This window comes from Magnolia sinica, chromosome 2, assembly GCF_029962835.1.
Source record: "Magnolia sinica isolate HGM2019 chromosome 2, MsV1, whole genome shotgun sequence".
Lineage (NCBI taxonomy): Eukaryota > Viridiplantae > Streptophyta > Magnoliopsida > Magnoliales > Magnoliaceae > Magnolia > Magnolia sinica.
Window position 1 is genome coordinate 136,573,618 of NC_080574.1, and position 16,052 is coordinate 136,589,669.

General features: G+C 39.4%; 1 protein-coding gene across 7 annotated transcripts in view; it reads right to left on the bottom strand.

Annotated features, from left to right (window-relative positions):
- The window catches only part of LOC131237824 (serine/threonine-protein kinase ATM), a 158,265-nt gene that overhangs the window by 66,309 nt on the left and 75,904 nt on the right, over positions 1-16,052 (bottom strand). For 6 of the 7 annotated variants that reach the window (XR_009167429.1, XR_009167430.1, XM_058235830.1 and 3 more), the window contains 11 exons: positions 15,823-15,948; positions 15,389-15,516; positions 14,552-14,708; positions 12,338-12,384; positions 12,200-12,263; positions 11,987-12,061; positions 4,004-4,123; positions 3,524-3,709; positions 2,715-2,836; positions 2,547-2,616; positions 2,304-2,431 (listed from right to left, as the gene is read on the bottom strand). Coding sequence is in view for 5 of the 7 variants with exons in the window: in XM_058235830.1 (XP_058091813.1) it covers positions 2,304-2,431; positions 2,547-2,616; positions 2,715-2,836; positions 3,524-3,709; positions 4,004-4,123; positions 11,987-12,061; positions 12,200-12,263; positions 12,338-12,384; positions 14,552-14,708; positions 15,389-15,516; positions 15,823-15,948 (1,223 nt within the window). In the remaining 2 variants the exon portion in view is untranslated. The remainder of the gene's footprint in view (positions 1-2,303; positions 2,432-2,546; positions 2,617-2,714; positions 2,837-3,523; positions 3,710-4,003; positions 4,124-11,986; positions 12,062-12,199; positions 12,264-12,337; positions 12,385-14,551; positions 14,709-15,388; positions 15,517-15,822; positions 15,949-16,052) is intronic. The other variant, XM_058235829.1, reaches the window with a different exon arrangement.

The window sequence follows — 16,052 nt, forward strand, 5'->3', positions numbered from 1 at the left end:
AATACATCTTCTCACATAATAACAGGGTATCATCTGCATACTGAAAATGAGAAATTTGAAAGCTAGAGTTATCCACCCGAAATCCTTCCACCAAGCCTATCGCAACCCCTTGATCCAACATCCTTCCAAATGCCTCCATCAACGTCATTAGAATCTCATTGTAATAACTGATAATGATCCAACTCTCCCCACAGTCCCTATTAGAGTGCAATAATATGTAGCCAAACTTTTCTCTCCACGACGAGTAGTAGCCATCTCCTGGCATAACTGATATACGTGAGCAATATAAGCTATCTATAGGAGTAAGTTTTGGTAACTTTTTCTGAGATTTCTTTGGTTGTCCACAAGAAAAAAAAAAAAAAAAAAAGAGCTCAACTAATCTGAGGTTGCATAGAATTATGAATCCAAGACATCACCATAAAATTTTCTTGTTCCCAATTATCACACGTGGAATCGTCCATAACTAGTTCTCTAACCCGACCATTCACATACCCTAGTTTCCCTTGCCTACTGATACATCTTGACAGATTGAGACCATTCAAGAAAATTTGTGTAATCTAACTTCACAGTTGTGATTGGCCCACTAGGGTTGTCGCCATAAATACCTACTATAGAGACGTAACTTGAGTGCCCGGACACAAATGAACTTGTGGCCCCAAAACTGAAAGTCAACATCTTCCCACAAAATAATCCTCATATATTCACAACAGTAGCAAAAATATTCACTAGAAAATCAAGAGAGCTTTAAAAAAAAAAAAAAAAAAAACGAATCTGACCAAAAACAGGGTTGTGTGGCACCCTATTTTCTTCAATTTCATTTTCACCACAATTCTTTCAAATTTGATCGAAAAGAAATGATTCTCGTTTATAAAAGTAGGAAATAATCAAATGCACCGAACCCATGTGAAAAAAAAAAAAAAAAAATCCCCGAAAAACTCTCACAGGGATGCATGAGCCAGAGATTTTTATTTTTTTTTAAGGTCCACAACTCTATGTTCTATATTTTGGAAAAACAAACATTAAATACATACCAATAAATGCTGAAAAACTAACCAAAAATCTTCTAAAACCATCCTCTTTTGAATCCCATACTTTTCTCCAACATGGGACCTAACTGAAGGTACACTACTAACGTCACCCATATGGCATAATGATATCAGCAATGGGTCCAACCTAAAAACTTCCGAACCTTGCTCTGGTGCCAAGTAGAAGATGAGGGTACGTGCTAGGATTGGAAGAAGGAAAGGAAGAAAAGAGGAAGAGAGGAGAGAAGAAGGGTGAAAAGAGAAAGGAGAAGTTAAGGCCGGCTGCCCTATTCTCATTCTTATATATATATATATATATATAGGGAAATGGTACTATGAGGTCGAGCTGTGTGGGCCCCACTGTGATGTTTGTCGAACATCTATCCCATCAGTCAGATGCGCCATTCCATGGTGGGCCACGGGCTTAAAAATCCAGTCAATCCATGACTTAGGTGGGCCACACCACATACAAAAGTTGAGAGGGGTTAGCCTCCCATTAAAACATTCATAATCATTTATTGGGCCCTCCAAGATGTGGTTCACAAATCCAGCCCATCCATTGTGTGTGTCCCACTTGGATGAGAGCTCATACCAAGTTTCAGCCGCATCCAAAACTTAGGTGGGCCCCACCAAGTATTTTTGTATGTTTTAGGCATGTCTTCACATGGTTTTAGATGGTATGGCCCCCCTGAGTTCCGTATACGGCTTATTTTTGGGATATCCCATGACCTAAAGGGTACTCATCAAATGCACGGTGTTGATGTTCGACAAACATCACAGTGGGGCCCACACAGCTCGACCTCATGGGAAGTTCCCATGAGGTCGACCTCATAGTACCGCTTCCCACATATATATATATATATATATATATATATATATATATATATATATATATATATATATATATATATATATATATATATATATATATATAAAATGAAATTACAAACAAGCCCCTCACATTCCTTTTATTACAAAGAAGCCCTTATAAACTATATCTCAACAACAACGATGATGATGATGATGATGATGATGATGACGACGACGACGACGTTGACAATGAAACGATATTAAATAAGCGTAAACCGACGCATGAAGAATTTGCATAACAATAAAATGACTTCGCAATAAACAATATCACGAGTACAGTTCTAACACCATCAAAACAAATGCCTTTACATGTCTAACAGTGTTATCATCATCATCTATCCCAACTGGTTGGGGTTGGGTATCAATGTTTGCAATCAAATAGTGGAGAAGAATTAGCCATTATCTCACCAGCAAGTGCTTGGAACTGAAACCCTATGTCCAATTATATTGGTAAGCACCTCGATTCCAGACAACCGATGACACCTGTGCCTAGGAGGAACTGCTGCTGTAATCTGGTGATGTATCTCTACTAGAAACTGCAGAACCATGATGAGGACCAATCTTAAGAATTGGATAACAATGAATATCGTGGCACATAAAGCACTTGAAAAATGAATGGCAATATTCAACAAGAAACGTGAAGAACATCACCATGAATACTCTATCAGGACGGAAAATGTGGATTTTATCAATAACACCAGCATTTGTATGATGATCATCCCTGCAGTTATTCAGTAACCAAAAAAAAAAGTCAAAAACATGAATATAGCCTACTAATTTACATAGAATAAATAAAACTGAAAGTGCGAGGCATTATACATCTCCAAGAATCCATCAACAATTGTTCTTATAGCAAGGACAATTGTGTCCACGGAAAAGAAAGGGATTGCAGGGTCCATGGCAGAAGAGGAAAGCGATAGAAGGAAACTGACAATTGTTACCTGCATAAAAAAGAAATGTTCAAACATTTTAAAGTGGAAGGTAAACAATTTAAGCAAGTCCTTGCCACTCGTAATAAAATTGCGACATTAAGAAAATCAACAGGATAGCAAATCCAAAAATTCAATGATGTGAATGAACTCAGTCCTCATGCACTGGCCACACTTCTTAGATGAATGAGAACAATGCATCCTTCAACCTGAAGTGAAATTTAAGATCTTCACTTTTTCTTTTTTTCGAAGGTTCTTCCCACACTTCACCAATTTGTTTGCTTGCAAGCTCCAAAGGTACTTTTCACACTAAAAAAATGGTGTTTCCTTAATTGGAAAAAGACCCTAGTAAAAAAAATCAAAGTGCTGAAGATGGTGTTGTGCAGTCTAAAACTCTAAATACGGGATAATTGGCAGTGGAAAAACAGAACTGACTTGGAAACCAAACGTATTTGCATCTGTAGAAGGTAGAGACCTTGATTTAGGACTCCAAATGCCTCCATTCAGCATAGACTAGCTTTTTTGCATAAGAATATATGTCCATTAAGAATTTTCCACAACTAGGGATACACACTACAGCACTATTTTGATGCAGCAAGGGTGCTAAAAGCCCCAACCATTACCACAAGACAACCATCCGAGTTCATCTCGTTCATGAGATCATCTTGTACATGCTAAGGATAAGACAAAAGTGCTAACCATCTGTTTCTTTATGAGATCATCTCGTTCATGCTCGGAAATTTCAGCAAGGTGTAAAATTGAACTGCGAAGTACCATTGCTCCTTTTTCCTTGTCCGACTTTGTACTGCAATGAAATGCCATGCAGACTGCAAAAATAGGCACAAAATGGTTCTTTGCAAGAACTGCCAAAGGTTGGCAAGCAACCTGTGCATTATACATAGAAAATTGTTAAGGAAAAATAAAACAATAATTGAGCAGGTGCAACAGTAAGAAGATAAGTGGGCATGCGTTAACCTACATCACATGACTAGATGACTAAATCTTTTTCCACTAAAATGTACAAAAACATGCTAGCACTTCAATGCTGTAATTGTTCTTTCAAAATGAGTATCTGTGCTTTACTAAAGTTAACTGATACTCAAACATTATAGTCAAGCAGCTTTGGAACAAACAGACAACTACAGTGAAAGATGAAATAGAAAAGTTGAAGCTTCTAACCGTAGAAACCCAGTTGAGATCGGTACTGTTTTCACTCAAAATTAATGGCGGAAGAAGCCAAGGGCAGCAATACTGCATGAAGAAATTTGGTTCTGATTTAATAACAAAAAGATCCCGTACCTGCAATGCAAATAAGCTTCAAGTTAACAAAGCTTGTATAAACATCAAGAAAAACAAGGCATACAAATAAAAGTCGAGTGAAATTGGAAGCAATATCAAGATTCATGCAGTGATTAAGTCTTATGAAGCTGACATCATCTCCAGTTCTGGTGATTGTAGCTGAAGAATCTGGTATGATGGCTATTGAAGACGAACAATGTTGAAATTAAATTGAATAAATTAATGGTAGGCATATTGAAGAATGCTCATTTCAAGAAGAGGTTTTGTCGCTGAAGAATCCGGTATGATGGCTATTGAAGACGAACAATGTTGAAATTAAATTGAATAAATTAATGGTAGGCATATTGAAGAATGCTCATTTCAAGAAGAGGTTTTGTCGCTGAAGAATCCAGTATGATGGCAATTGAAGACGAACAATGTTGAAATTAAATTGAATAAATTAATGGTAGGCATATTGAAGAATGCTCATTCCAGTTCTGGTGATTGTAGCTGAAGAATCCGGTATAATGGCTATTGAAGACGAACAATGTTGAAATTAAATTGAATAAATTAATGATAGGCATATTGTTAGGTTTCTCATTTCAAGAAGATCAACGAGAACTTATCCATTGTTTCCATGTAAACATGCTCTAATGGAAGTGGTAAAGTTGGCCAATATGGGTTTCTTTTTTACATATGAGGAAAAAAAAAACCACCCTACCCCAGTTGCTACAAGACAGGACGCAAAAAGAGAGAGAGAGAGAGAGAGAGTTGTTCTAGTGCAACAGCCAAAAGTTGCAGAGGGACAAGCTCTAAGACAATTAAATCTACCTAAATTGAAACCACAAGGGGGTAATCATATAACAAGACAGTTGAAGTGTCGTGGGTTGATGAAACTTCCATTCCAGTCTCGCACCGTTGTCTTGTTCCTATTCGGTTTGGATCATATAAAGACACATTTTGGTGTGATGTTGTTCCTATTTAGTTTGGGACATATAAACCTAGGAAGCCTATTGATCTTGTCCCTATGTCTCTGTCCCATAGGTCATCAGAGTCTGCAGAGTCCTTTGCACATCACATTCATTCATTACATCAAGAAATCAGGCAAAAGATCACTACTAGTAATGAACATTACAAACTTTCAGCAGACCAACATAAACGTTTTAAGGAATTCAATGTCGGGAACTCTGTGATGGTCCGCATCAAGCCAGAGCGGTACCCTTGGGGAGCCGTTCGTAAATTACACGAGCGTAGCATTGGACCATTCAAAATTATAAAACGAAACGGTCTCAATGCGTATGTGGTAGATCTTCCACCTTCCATGGGAATTAGTTTCACAATTAATTTGGAGGATCTAGTTGCATTTCAGGGGGCCACTGATACATTATCCAGCCTTTTGCCAAACCATCTTGATTCCCCAGACATTTCCCTTAATCCATGGCATCTTCCCGACCCTTCTTCCTAGCCTCTACCTCCCATACCTACCCTTCCCACACCTAGAGAGGAGATAGGATATTCTGGACCATAAGATAATATCAACGTCGGACGGCGGGTTTCAAAAGTACCTGATTAAATGGAAGTCACGCCCAGCTTCAGATAGTACATCGCTCACTGAGGAGGAGCTTCAACGAATTGATCCTGACATCTTGTAGCGGTTTAAGAGTTTTGTTTCCCCAGTGGCGAAATCTTCGCAGCCGGGGAGAGTTGATGGGGACATCACGCGTACACGCACGCCTCCTCTACGCACGTACGCAAGGAGGAGGAAGGCCCCACCATCAATCCGGATCGATGATGACATCTATGGAGGGCCTCGTAGTTAGAGGGTTGTACTATAGTTCATTGGAATGGACCCGATCATCATGTGGATCCCACCATTGGATTTCATGATCGTGGCCCACTACCCTAAATGATCAAGGACTTTGAGTTTTGCTTATTATCGCTATTAGGAACATCATGAACGGTTTTAATTGCATTGATTAGTTGTTATTTTTGTTACTTCATCTCTAAGTAATAGTGTGGGCACATGGCGCGGCTTTTGGGGTATAGGGTTTTCTTATAAATAGGCAACCCCTTGTAGGTTTTTTCTCATTGAAGATTATGAATAAAATTCTACGTTTTTCTGCTTCTCTAATTCTCTGAGTTGTGAAAATCTAATTGGGTGCGAAACCCTCCCTTCTTCGAAGGGCTAACTACCGTGGTGCGAAGCCACACCCATTCCAAATCGCCCCCACTTCCTACCCTCAATATTCATCATCTCCCACAACCATTCCATCATCAAATCCACCCCCTTTTGCAGCTGATCCTTCCTCTACAGCAGATTTGTAGAATCAAGCCCTCCAGGAGGGCTAAAACTTCGGCAGAGCACTGTGTACAGACCAGACGCCCGATCGGCCTGAAACTTAGTGTGGGTGGCCCACCCCTGGCCGACCAACCCCAAGGTGTCCCTTTTTGGGTTCGTGGGCACCACACACATGCGGGCAGGATCCCACGCACGTGCGTCTGGGCCAAATTGTTGTCCACACGTGTGGATTATTTTCAAGTTCTCTCCCCTCTAATCCTCTTCTCTCGCCTTAAATCCCTAACCCTAACCCTAGATAATCGTAAATTCCAGGTTCTATTCCACTTTTGCAAACCCTAGGCTTTCCCGAATTGAAACATGTGAATCCCTTGGATTGGGGAATAATCCTTTGCAAGAGTGGATGAATCTACTCTCCTTTAAGCATTATTTGGTCTTTAATTTTTAATTGATCCAGTCCTAACATGTGTAGGCTTGGACCCTCGTAGATTCCCCTTGTTGAATGCTTGACTTTATGTGGGATGTGGAATTGTTGTGATTGTTTCTAAATTAGTATGATCTAAAGCCTGAAATCTTGCGTATCATATTTAATTTTCATGTCCTGCATCAGGATTGCTTAGTTGGGAGCGTTGAATTTCGTACATGGACCATTGGTTCATGACCGTGGATCATCTTAATTGTCGACCCATTGGACACGATGGAGCCATTGGGATGGCGTAGTTTATTTATTTTAGGTATTTTGGTTTATTTTATAATTTAGTTGAAATAAGGGTGTTTTAGACATTTTATATGCAATAAGGGTATTTTTGTAAAAACACCCCAAAAAGACTATTAAAGGGTTGGGTGTGTAAAGCTCTAGGGACACATTCTTTAAGTTGAAAATAAAATTTTCTTCTTTACTACTTTGAGCAAAGAAAAAGCCTCTTGTGATTGGAGTTTGGTGTGAAGCCATGGAGTGATTCCAACTATCTTCTCTCCCTTTTTTCTTCTCTTCAAGGTCATTTCACTTTTCTCTTCTTCTCTCTCTATTTTCCTTCTTTTTTTTTCTTTTGGTTCCTTCCAAATCCCATCCCCAAAACCCTCTAGCCCTAAACCCTACCCAACCGTACAACAATACGGACCACCCCCCATGTCCGTACGGCCAGCCCCATTCCCCCTTTTTGCCCTCTTTTTGATCCTTGATCCTTCCTATTTAAAACCCCATAAATCTAAAACCTAAAACCCTAACCCTAGAACCTAGCATTCCAAACATTAATCTCCAAATTCCATAAACCTTAAATCTTCAAACCCTAACAAAGCGCAAGTAAATCCTCAGATTTAGATCGAATCCTATGCTAGATGGGAGTTCTACCTTCCATTGGGTCATTTTTGATTGATAATCTTAAGATCCATCTGCGGGATTATGATGTGGCCTTGAATTTGAGCATAGTTGACTACTTGATTTCTTTAAATTTGTGATAGATTGGCAATATTTTATATTTTGATTTACTCTAATAATCCGTGTATTAATTCATTCGCATCATCATAGTTTAGGCTATCCGTCCTATATCATTGTAGGGCCAGTAGCTGAGGAGATTTGGCACAGAAGTCGACAATTTATGGAGACGGACAATTTATCGCACACAAATATGGCACACAGGAGGAAGAAGGGCTCACGGCCAGCTCATCATTATATAGGGCGTCAAGGATATGGAAGGTGGCAATGGGAGCTACATCTAAATTCAGGAATAGAACTACAGTTGTAGTGGAAAATGGATCCAAAACAAGATTTTGGGAAGATTCTTCTTGTCAACAAACCACTTTGCCTAGACAATGGCAGCCACTATAGTCTGGCCATTAACAAGATGGTACCTATCTCCCAATGCTTTGGCATCTTGGGTGGTGTAATTTCTTGATACCCTACTTTTTATAGAAACCTCCATGATGATGGGATAATTTTGTTTTGGGTCCTATGGCTAAAGGCGGATGGAGATGGGAAGGGGAGGATCAAGATCCTTCACTGTCAAATCCTTATATCGAAGGTAGGAGAAAGATTACCTCATACTAACCTACAAGCTTGTTTATGGTAATTCCTTGGTCCCCCGAGGGTGGTAGTCATCAAATTGCTTGTTGCTAAAAACAAAGTCTGAAGTCTTAAATATTGACCATTTTTGGAAGAGCAAGATGATCATTGATTCATTATGAATGTATGCTTTTTATCCCTCAAGGACAAGGAATCTATTAATCATCTCTTTATTCATTATCAAATGGCATCATTGATTTGGAATAAAGTGTTGCATCTTTTTAAAGTGTTTTGGGTGATGCCCGGATCTATCTTAGGAATTTCTCAAGTGTAGTTATGGGAGTTCATGGGAAAGGAAGGAGAACTCTATGGCGTATCATTTTCTTATCAGTTTTGTGGTCCATTTGGAAGGAAAGAAACAATAAAGTCTTTAACAATAAATTCGAAGAAGCCAAAGTGATCTTTCAAACAGCAAAAGGAAAGTTGATTATGTGGGACTCTGGGAATTCTCATCTTAAAAGGGTGTAATTGGGAAGTCTTCATGGGTTTTTGTGGGGAATTATGAAAGTATGTTGAAGGTTTATGTGGGAAGATTTATCATCATCCCATTGATCCCTTTTGTTGTTTTGTCGCTTATTTTTTTCAGTACAATTCAATTGCACTTATAAACCAGGAGCATTTGGATTCAAGACATAGGAAAAGGAAGAAGGGGATAGTTTGCAAGCTAAACATCGAAAAGGCGTATGGCCACAATGATTGGGGCTTCAAGACTACATGTTTAGGAGATTGAGATGCAGGCAAAGGTGGAGGAGGTCGATGCAAGAGTGTATCAATTCGGTGAGGTTATCAGGACTAGTAAACGGCTCTCCCAAAGGCTATTCCCGGGCATATGCTCTCGCCTTTCATTTTTGTGGCGGTGGTTGAAGCGCTAAGCAAGATGTGGGATAAAAGCCAATCAGTTGGGTTGATTAGAGGTTTCAAGGTGAGAGTTGCGGCGTTTCCTATCTCTCATCTTCAATTTGTCGACAACGCTATTCTTTTCTATGATGCAGAAGTTGAAATGGTGGATAATTTGAGGAAACTGGCAGGATGCTTCGAAGTAGTATCACACCTAAAGGTCAATATTTCTAAAAGTGAAATGCACGGTGTTTGCTCGTTTAGTGATGAGGTGGCCGCCTTGACAGAGTTTTTTTTTGTGTCGGGTTGGGTCGCTTCCGTTGACATATCTCAAGTTCCCTTTGTGTATTAGCAAGCCTACCGAACATTAGTGGGATAAAATAATCGAAAAGATTGAAAGGAAGTTGTCTAGGTGGAAAAGCAGGCATCTCTCGTTGGGAAGAAGGTTGACATTGATCAAAGCTGCAATGTCAAACCCATCAATCTACTTCATGTCAGTTTCCAACTGTCCGGCATTGGTGGTGGATAGGTTTAAAAGGATAAAATGGAACTTTCTACGTGAAGGTGCCGAGATAAAGCATAAATTCCACCTCTTGAATTGTGAAGAGGTGTGCAAACCGTATAAGGGGGAGCTGGTGTAAGGAATTTAGAAAAGACAAACCAAGCGTTGTTATGTAAATGGTTGTGGAGGCTTAGTTCGGAGGAAGGACAGTTGTGGATAGAGGTAATTTCTTGCATATATGGTGCTCAAGAAGGGGTGGTGGCCGGTGGGTGAAGGATTCATCCTTTTACAAGGCCTTGGGGCCTGTGGAGGGGGATCCTTAGTTTGGCAAATAAGTTAAAGGTAAGGATCCGATTCACATGCGGTGAATGGGAGAAGGATTCAGTTTTGGAAGGATCTATGGATTGGGGAGAGCCCACTCTAGCCCGTCTTCCCAACGTTAGCCAAAATCACTACGAATCTAGATGTGACCATTGATTAATGTAACTTGATTGCCAGTGATCTTGTGATTTGGGCTCCCATGTGCCGTAGAAATTTGTTGGACAAGAAAGTGGAGGGCTTTGTTCAGCTTTTAGAGTGGCTTCGATGTCTCAAACCGCCTTTAGATGAGAGGGATTCTATGGTGTGGTCCTTAAAGAAATCAAAGCAATTCTTAGTTCATTCCTTCTGCAAGATGTTGCGCCATTCCCTTGTGGAAGAGAGTGAAGTTCAGTTGTCATTAGTTTGGTCATTCAGAGCTCCTCCCAAAGTGGCAATGTTTGCTTGGTTGGTGAGTAGGAACAGGATACTCACAATTGGCAACTTTCAAAAAAGATTGTTAGTGATCCTTGCTATGTGATGTGCCTGAGGGGGGCGGAATTAGTGGATCATTTGTTCATCCATCCATTGCCCATTCATCCGGAAGGTGTGGAAGAAGTTCCTAACATTCTTTGGAATGTCTTGGGTTATGTCGAGGTTCATCCTGGTCCTTTTTCTGGCTTGGTTAGGGGGTAGGGATCGGGAAGAAATAGTGGTGTGGAGGTTAGTTTTGATGGCTATAATTTGGGTTACTTTAGGGGAGAGAAACAATCAATCCTTTCCAAATAAAAGAGGGCTGGAGGTGGATGTCTATAAGAGGGCTAAATTGGATGTAATAAGGTGGGTGCCATGCATTAAGGACTTTGACCAAAGTGGTTCGTAATTTTTGTCTGGATGTAATTGTTGTTTTGTTGCTTTGAGCTTTTGTGCTCTTTTTAAAAAAAGCAAAAAAACAAAAAACAAAGAAAACTTCATTATCTAACAAAAATAAAATAAAATTCAGTTACCATTCCGAGAGAGAGAGAGAGAGAGAGAGAGAGAGAGAGAGAGAGAGGACTGATTGGTATTGAAGGCAGGCTCATCTGATTTTGTTTCGTAGACAGGGGAAAGATCTCATAGAAAGGACTAGACTACTGGTTGAAGTATGAGTGATGACCTAGAATTAAAGACTTTCAATATGAGTAAAATTGCTGCCCTTGAGATTTTGGAAATCAAGCAAGGAAAAAAAAAAAGCAGAGAGAAGAAGAAGAAAAGAAAAAGAAACCTATGATACACACAACATAACCATTATATGTGCACCACGAAAGGGGGACTAAAGCGCATTCAAACAAAAGGAACTAACAAGCTTCTTATCAAAGTAAAATGAAAGGAACTAGACGCTTTGGGCACCCAGTAACCAGAAAACAGAGATTCTAAATCTAGGTTCAAAAGATATAATTGTTTTAAATATAGGGAATCCACCTTACATAGTTGAAGCAATTAATTCACCAAAAATTTTCCATACATAAATGCCAATCCAGATCATGCAAATCATGGATCCCAATGTGAACAGAGCATGACCCAAGGATCGCTTTATCAGATCATTCCAACCATCTGAATGGTGAGCATCAATGGACATTAAAAGAGAAATTTTGGCAGCTATGAGTTAAGATCATCCAATTAATTTGCTTTCCATGACATGTACATTCACAATGGGGTCCAGAATTTTGACTGTCCAATCTTGGCATGCAAGTACACTTGAGTTTTTGGTGGGCATGCTGCTCCACCTTGGTAAGTTGCAGTTTGCCTGATAGGACCCAGACCCTTGAATATACGGTACTGAGATTTTCTTTTGATCATACTCGTCCTACTAACAGTGTGCGGTATGGCATAAAAAATTAAAGCCCATACCTCAACGAGTGCAACTAAACTTACACCGCAAGCCACCCAACAAGAAAGAATTGATCCCATAAGTTCCTCCAAGTACTGCAAAAAAACAGTCCATATCAATACAGTCTACTTCAGTTTGTTGTATCATAGTGGCATAAGAAATGTCTGCCACCAACTTAGCATCAGTTACTGCTTCTGAAGAAACTAGTGGCAAAGAGAAGTTAAACATGTCACCTTTGACCTAGTTGTGTATTGGAGTCGTCCTGATAGATTATCAAGTACTGCAAAAACCAGTTCCCTGTAGAAAAGTGACACTCAATAAAACAAACTAAGGATGGTAAGTATGCAAGCAGAACCTGTGGAACAAAATACCTCTGACAAGGATCCATCGCAGCAACAACACACAGCATGAAGATAGCCTGAGCATTTCCACAGGTAATTGCCAAAGAAAGTGATCATATTAGTACTACTTGATACTAACAATATGAGAAACTAAAGAGTAAGAAGAGAAAATCATCTGGACACCATATTCTTTAACATTTAGAAAGTTCTGTAGAGGATATGAGCTTAATATAACCTATAGTAAGGCAAGGTTGATCATTGCTGGATATGAGGGGGAGCACATGTCAAAATTTTCTAGTCTCACAAAAGAAGTGGAAGGTGAAACTAAATAATCATCGGCATGCAGCTGGGGTAAGTTGCAGCAACAAGAGTTTCCATGGCATGCCCCAAATGTACCAAATATTCAGCCCCACTTGTAACCTTTTTTTAAATTTGAGAGATAATAGAAATTGATTAGACCACCCACTGCGAGGCAGGAAAAGAAAACGACACAACACTAACATCCCAAACATGAAGAAACAGAAGCAGTCATAGCTGCATTAACAAAAGGAACCCAACCCTTTGCATAGCCTTTCATTATACAAATCACTCTGTCAACCGAGGTCCTCCCATTTCTGAAACATCGCTCATTCGTTTCCTTCCAGATATAGCCCAAAAAAGGGTCAAAATGAGAAGCCTCCAAACAATTTTTCCACCTTTCCCCACTCTAGGAGCATCCACTGAATCTAGCATGACCCAAGCCACTTGAGCTACAGCTAGAAAATAATCCCACACTCTTCAAACAAATGGACGGTATATAAATAAGTGGTTGATGGACTCCATGTCCGTCATGCACATCAGGCAGATAATAGGGAGCACAAGAGATCGTCATTGCAAATTATCAATCGTCAACACTCTTTTCTGGCCCACCGACCATATGAAAACCGCCAATAGAAGAGGGGCGCCATAAAACCAATGATGAAACAGATGTGAAGGACTCGGAGAAAAATCTGAATCTGCTATAGATCTGAATCTGAATAGAGAACAAACGAAAAATTTCCCAGAATGGTGCCCTATCCAGATCATGGAGTCTTCTTCCAGGACTGAAGGAACAACTTGCTTGAGAAAATTCAACAGATCGATATACACAACCGCCTCTTCATCTGAAAGACTCCTGAGCCTAGAGTTTCCTAGTTTACCTTCATTTTATTGCTATATCATTTCCTTTTACATAATACTAATCCGTGTAGTACAGAGAATACCAAACTTGGAAGTAGCATTTCAGACTCCAACAAAAGGCAACAATTTGGGCACACTGAAGATTTTCATGTGACTAGATAACAAATGTTGATTAGACAAGATCGTCATCAAACCCTCAACTATTATTTTTTGTGTCTTCATAAGAGAAAATTATCATAGTAACCCACAATACACAACTATTTTTACAGAGAACAGGTACAGGTACGGCAACGATCCCCTAAACACCATGTCTAAGGGTGTGGCAAGGATTCATTACAACTCATGAGCATAATAAATTTTAATGAAAAGAAATAAAGTGATGTTAAAATGTCTCCAACAATATTCACACATTGGTCCGTTAGTTAATTGATACAGGTCACTTTATATTCTAAGCAACTTGTAGGTTTAGGGTTCAAAATCCAAGTATATCTAAATTCTGAAAAAGGGGTACACCTTAACCTTATAAATCAAACCCCAAGTACTGTAGCTTTTGAAGAATGATGGTATCACAGGTACATAACAATGTCAACTACTACAGTTCTACAAAAGAGTTGGTGTATATACCTGCTTGTTTGCATATATGAACACCTATGAATGTCAGATGACAACTGACAAGCAATGTGTAATCCACATATGGCAGCTATACCATAATCAATCATAACTACCGTCATATATGATATACAAATCATATGCACAACCGAAGTTAGAAACTGTTGCTAAGCATACAGAAAAGCAGAGGGGCCAATGTACTGCAAGATATGTGAATTTGGTGTAGTCGATGGATGATAAGTCAGAGTCTCTAATTCCTATTTTCACAATTTGAGGACAGCACTAATTTGCATGACTTTATAATGAAATCCAGATTCTAGAAGCATAACGATGCCTGGAATACTATGAAAATCATCAAAGCCTAAGAAAAGCAAACAGTTTTCAAATCGTTACCCCACATCAGACCAGGCTTTTTATTTATGGATAACCATCAGACCAGGCACTGAAATGCAAATTTGCTAAAGCAAGGTTAAGTACCTCCAGCTCTACTTTCTCACTGCAAAATGCAATATGTGCCAGTGTAACAATACTAGTTTCCATAGTTAACCGCGGCTGAACATCAGTGGCCAAAACCTCCCTTGCTGTAACAAGCTTCTCTTTTGAGGCCATCACTAGCTTGATACCAAAATTGGAACTGGTAAAACAAAAAATGAGAAGTAAGCAGCAAAAGAGAAGTGGGCAACAAAGTTTCCTTTTCCTCTTTTGGAGGAAAGATGAATATCAAAGAAAATATACAAGTAAAGCTACAGTCATCCAAAGTGGGTCATGACTAGGGCTGCCAATAGGTTGGTTTCTGGTCAGTTACTAGTGTACACGTATCTGGTCCAACTAAGGGGATCAGATTCAGATCCATCAGGTCTGGAAATGGGTAACAAATATGAGTACAGGTTCCAAATCTGATAGGACTCAGGTACCCCATCGTGTGGTTGGGTCTTGTTTCGAGCAATTTGGAATGGGGTTTGGATCTGAATCAAGTATAGAATGGAGTCTGGACCCATGTTCATGTCCAGATCTGGATTTGGGTCCATACTAGAAACATGCCTCTTACATCATTTTTAATAATAAATATAAATGTATAAAGGATAAAATGAAAAATAAAAATCATATTGGTACCCAGGCCAGGCAAAACATAATCTGGATTCTAAATCGGATCGCCCGATTATTAATCAGGCCCAAAATGTGGATCCATGTCTAGTTAAATCGGGTCAGATACTTAGGTACCCATGGATTTAGGTACTCATTGACAGCCTTAGTGATGACCATATAAAACATGATGTGTCTATGTTGATATATTTTCAAAATACAAATTTTTACCAAATATCCTGAAATAACTCATCATGCCCATCCCACGTCTGGAAAAGCACACCAACTCGTCTTGCCAAGAAGAGCCTAACTCGATAATCAGTATCTTGAAGCATCGCAAGAAGTCTCTCAATCATAGCCTATTTAATGTGCAGGATTGTATCCAAAAAAAAAAAAAACGTGTTACAAGCAGCTAGTCACATTCAAATTGTTGGGATTCTTAGAAACAAAAGAAATTCAGCAAAAATTCATTCAGTGAATGCCAAATGGGTGACATTTTTATCTTGTCCTTCCTGACAATGACAATATCCACTCAATTAAGAGAATGGGATACCCAAACAAGTCATGCCAAGGCTGAACAGGATAAAAAGGCAAGGTGTCAACTTAGAAGCGCACACCCAGTGTCAAGCGAAGGGGCAATCATCTTTGCTTTTAGAAAGAATCACCTGGGCAATGCGAGGATCGAGCATTACAAAATAGCATATGCAATCAATCAGCTTAACACGTGCAGACCAATCAATAAGACCAATCTCCACTACTTTGTTAACCAAATCTCCAAGGGGTACCAAGTTCTGTAAACCCAACATCACACACAAATTCATTAAAAACATAAGTTGGCCTTTGATACCATGTTGGCTACACACGGTTCACTAAAACATCAAATCAACAGTATGTA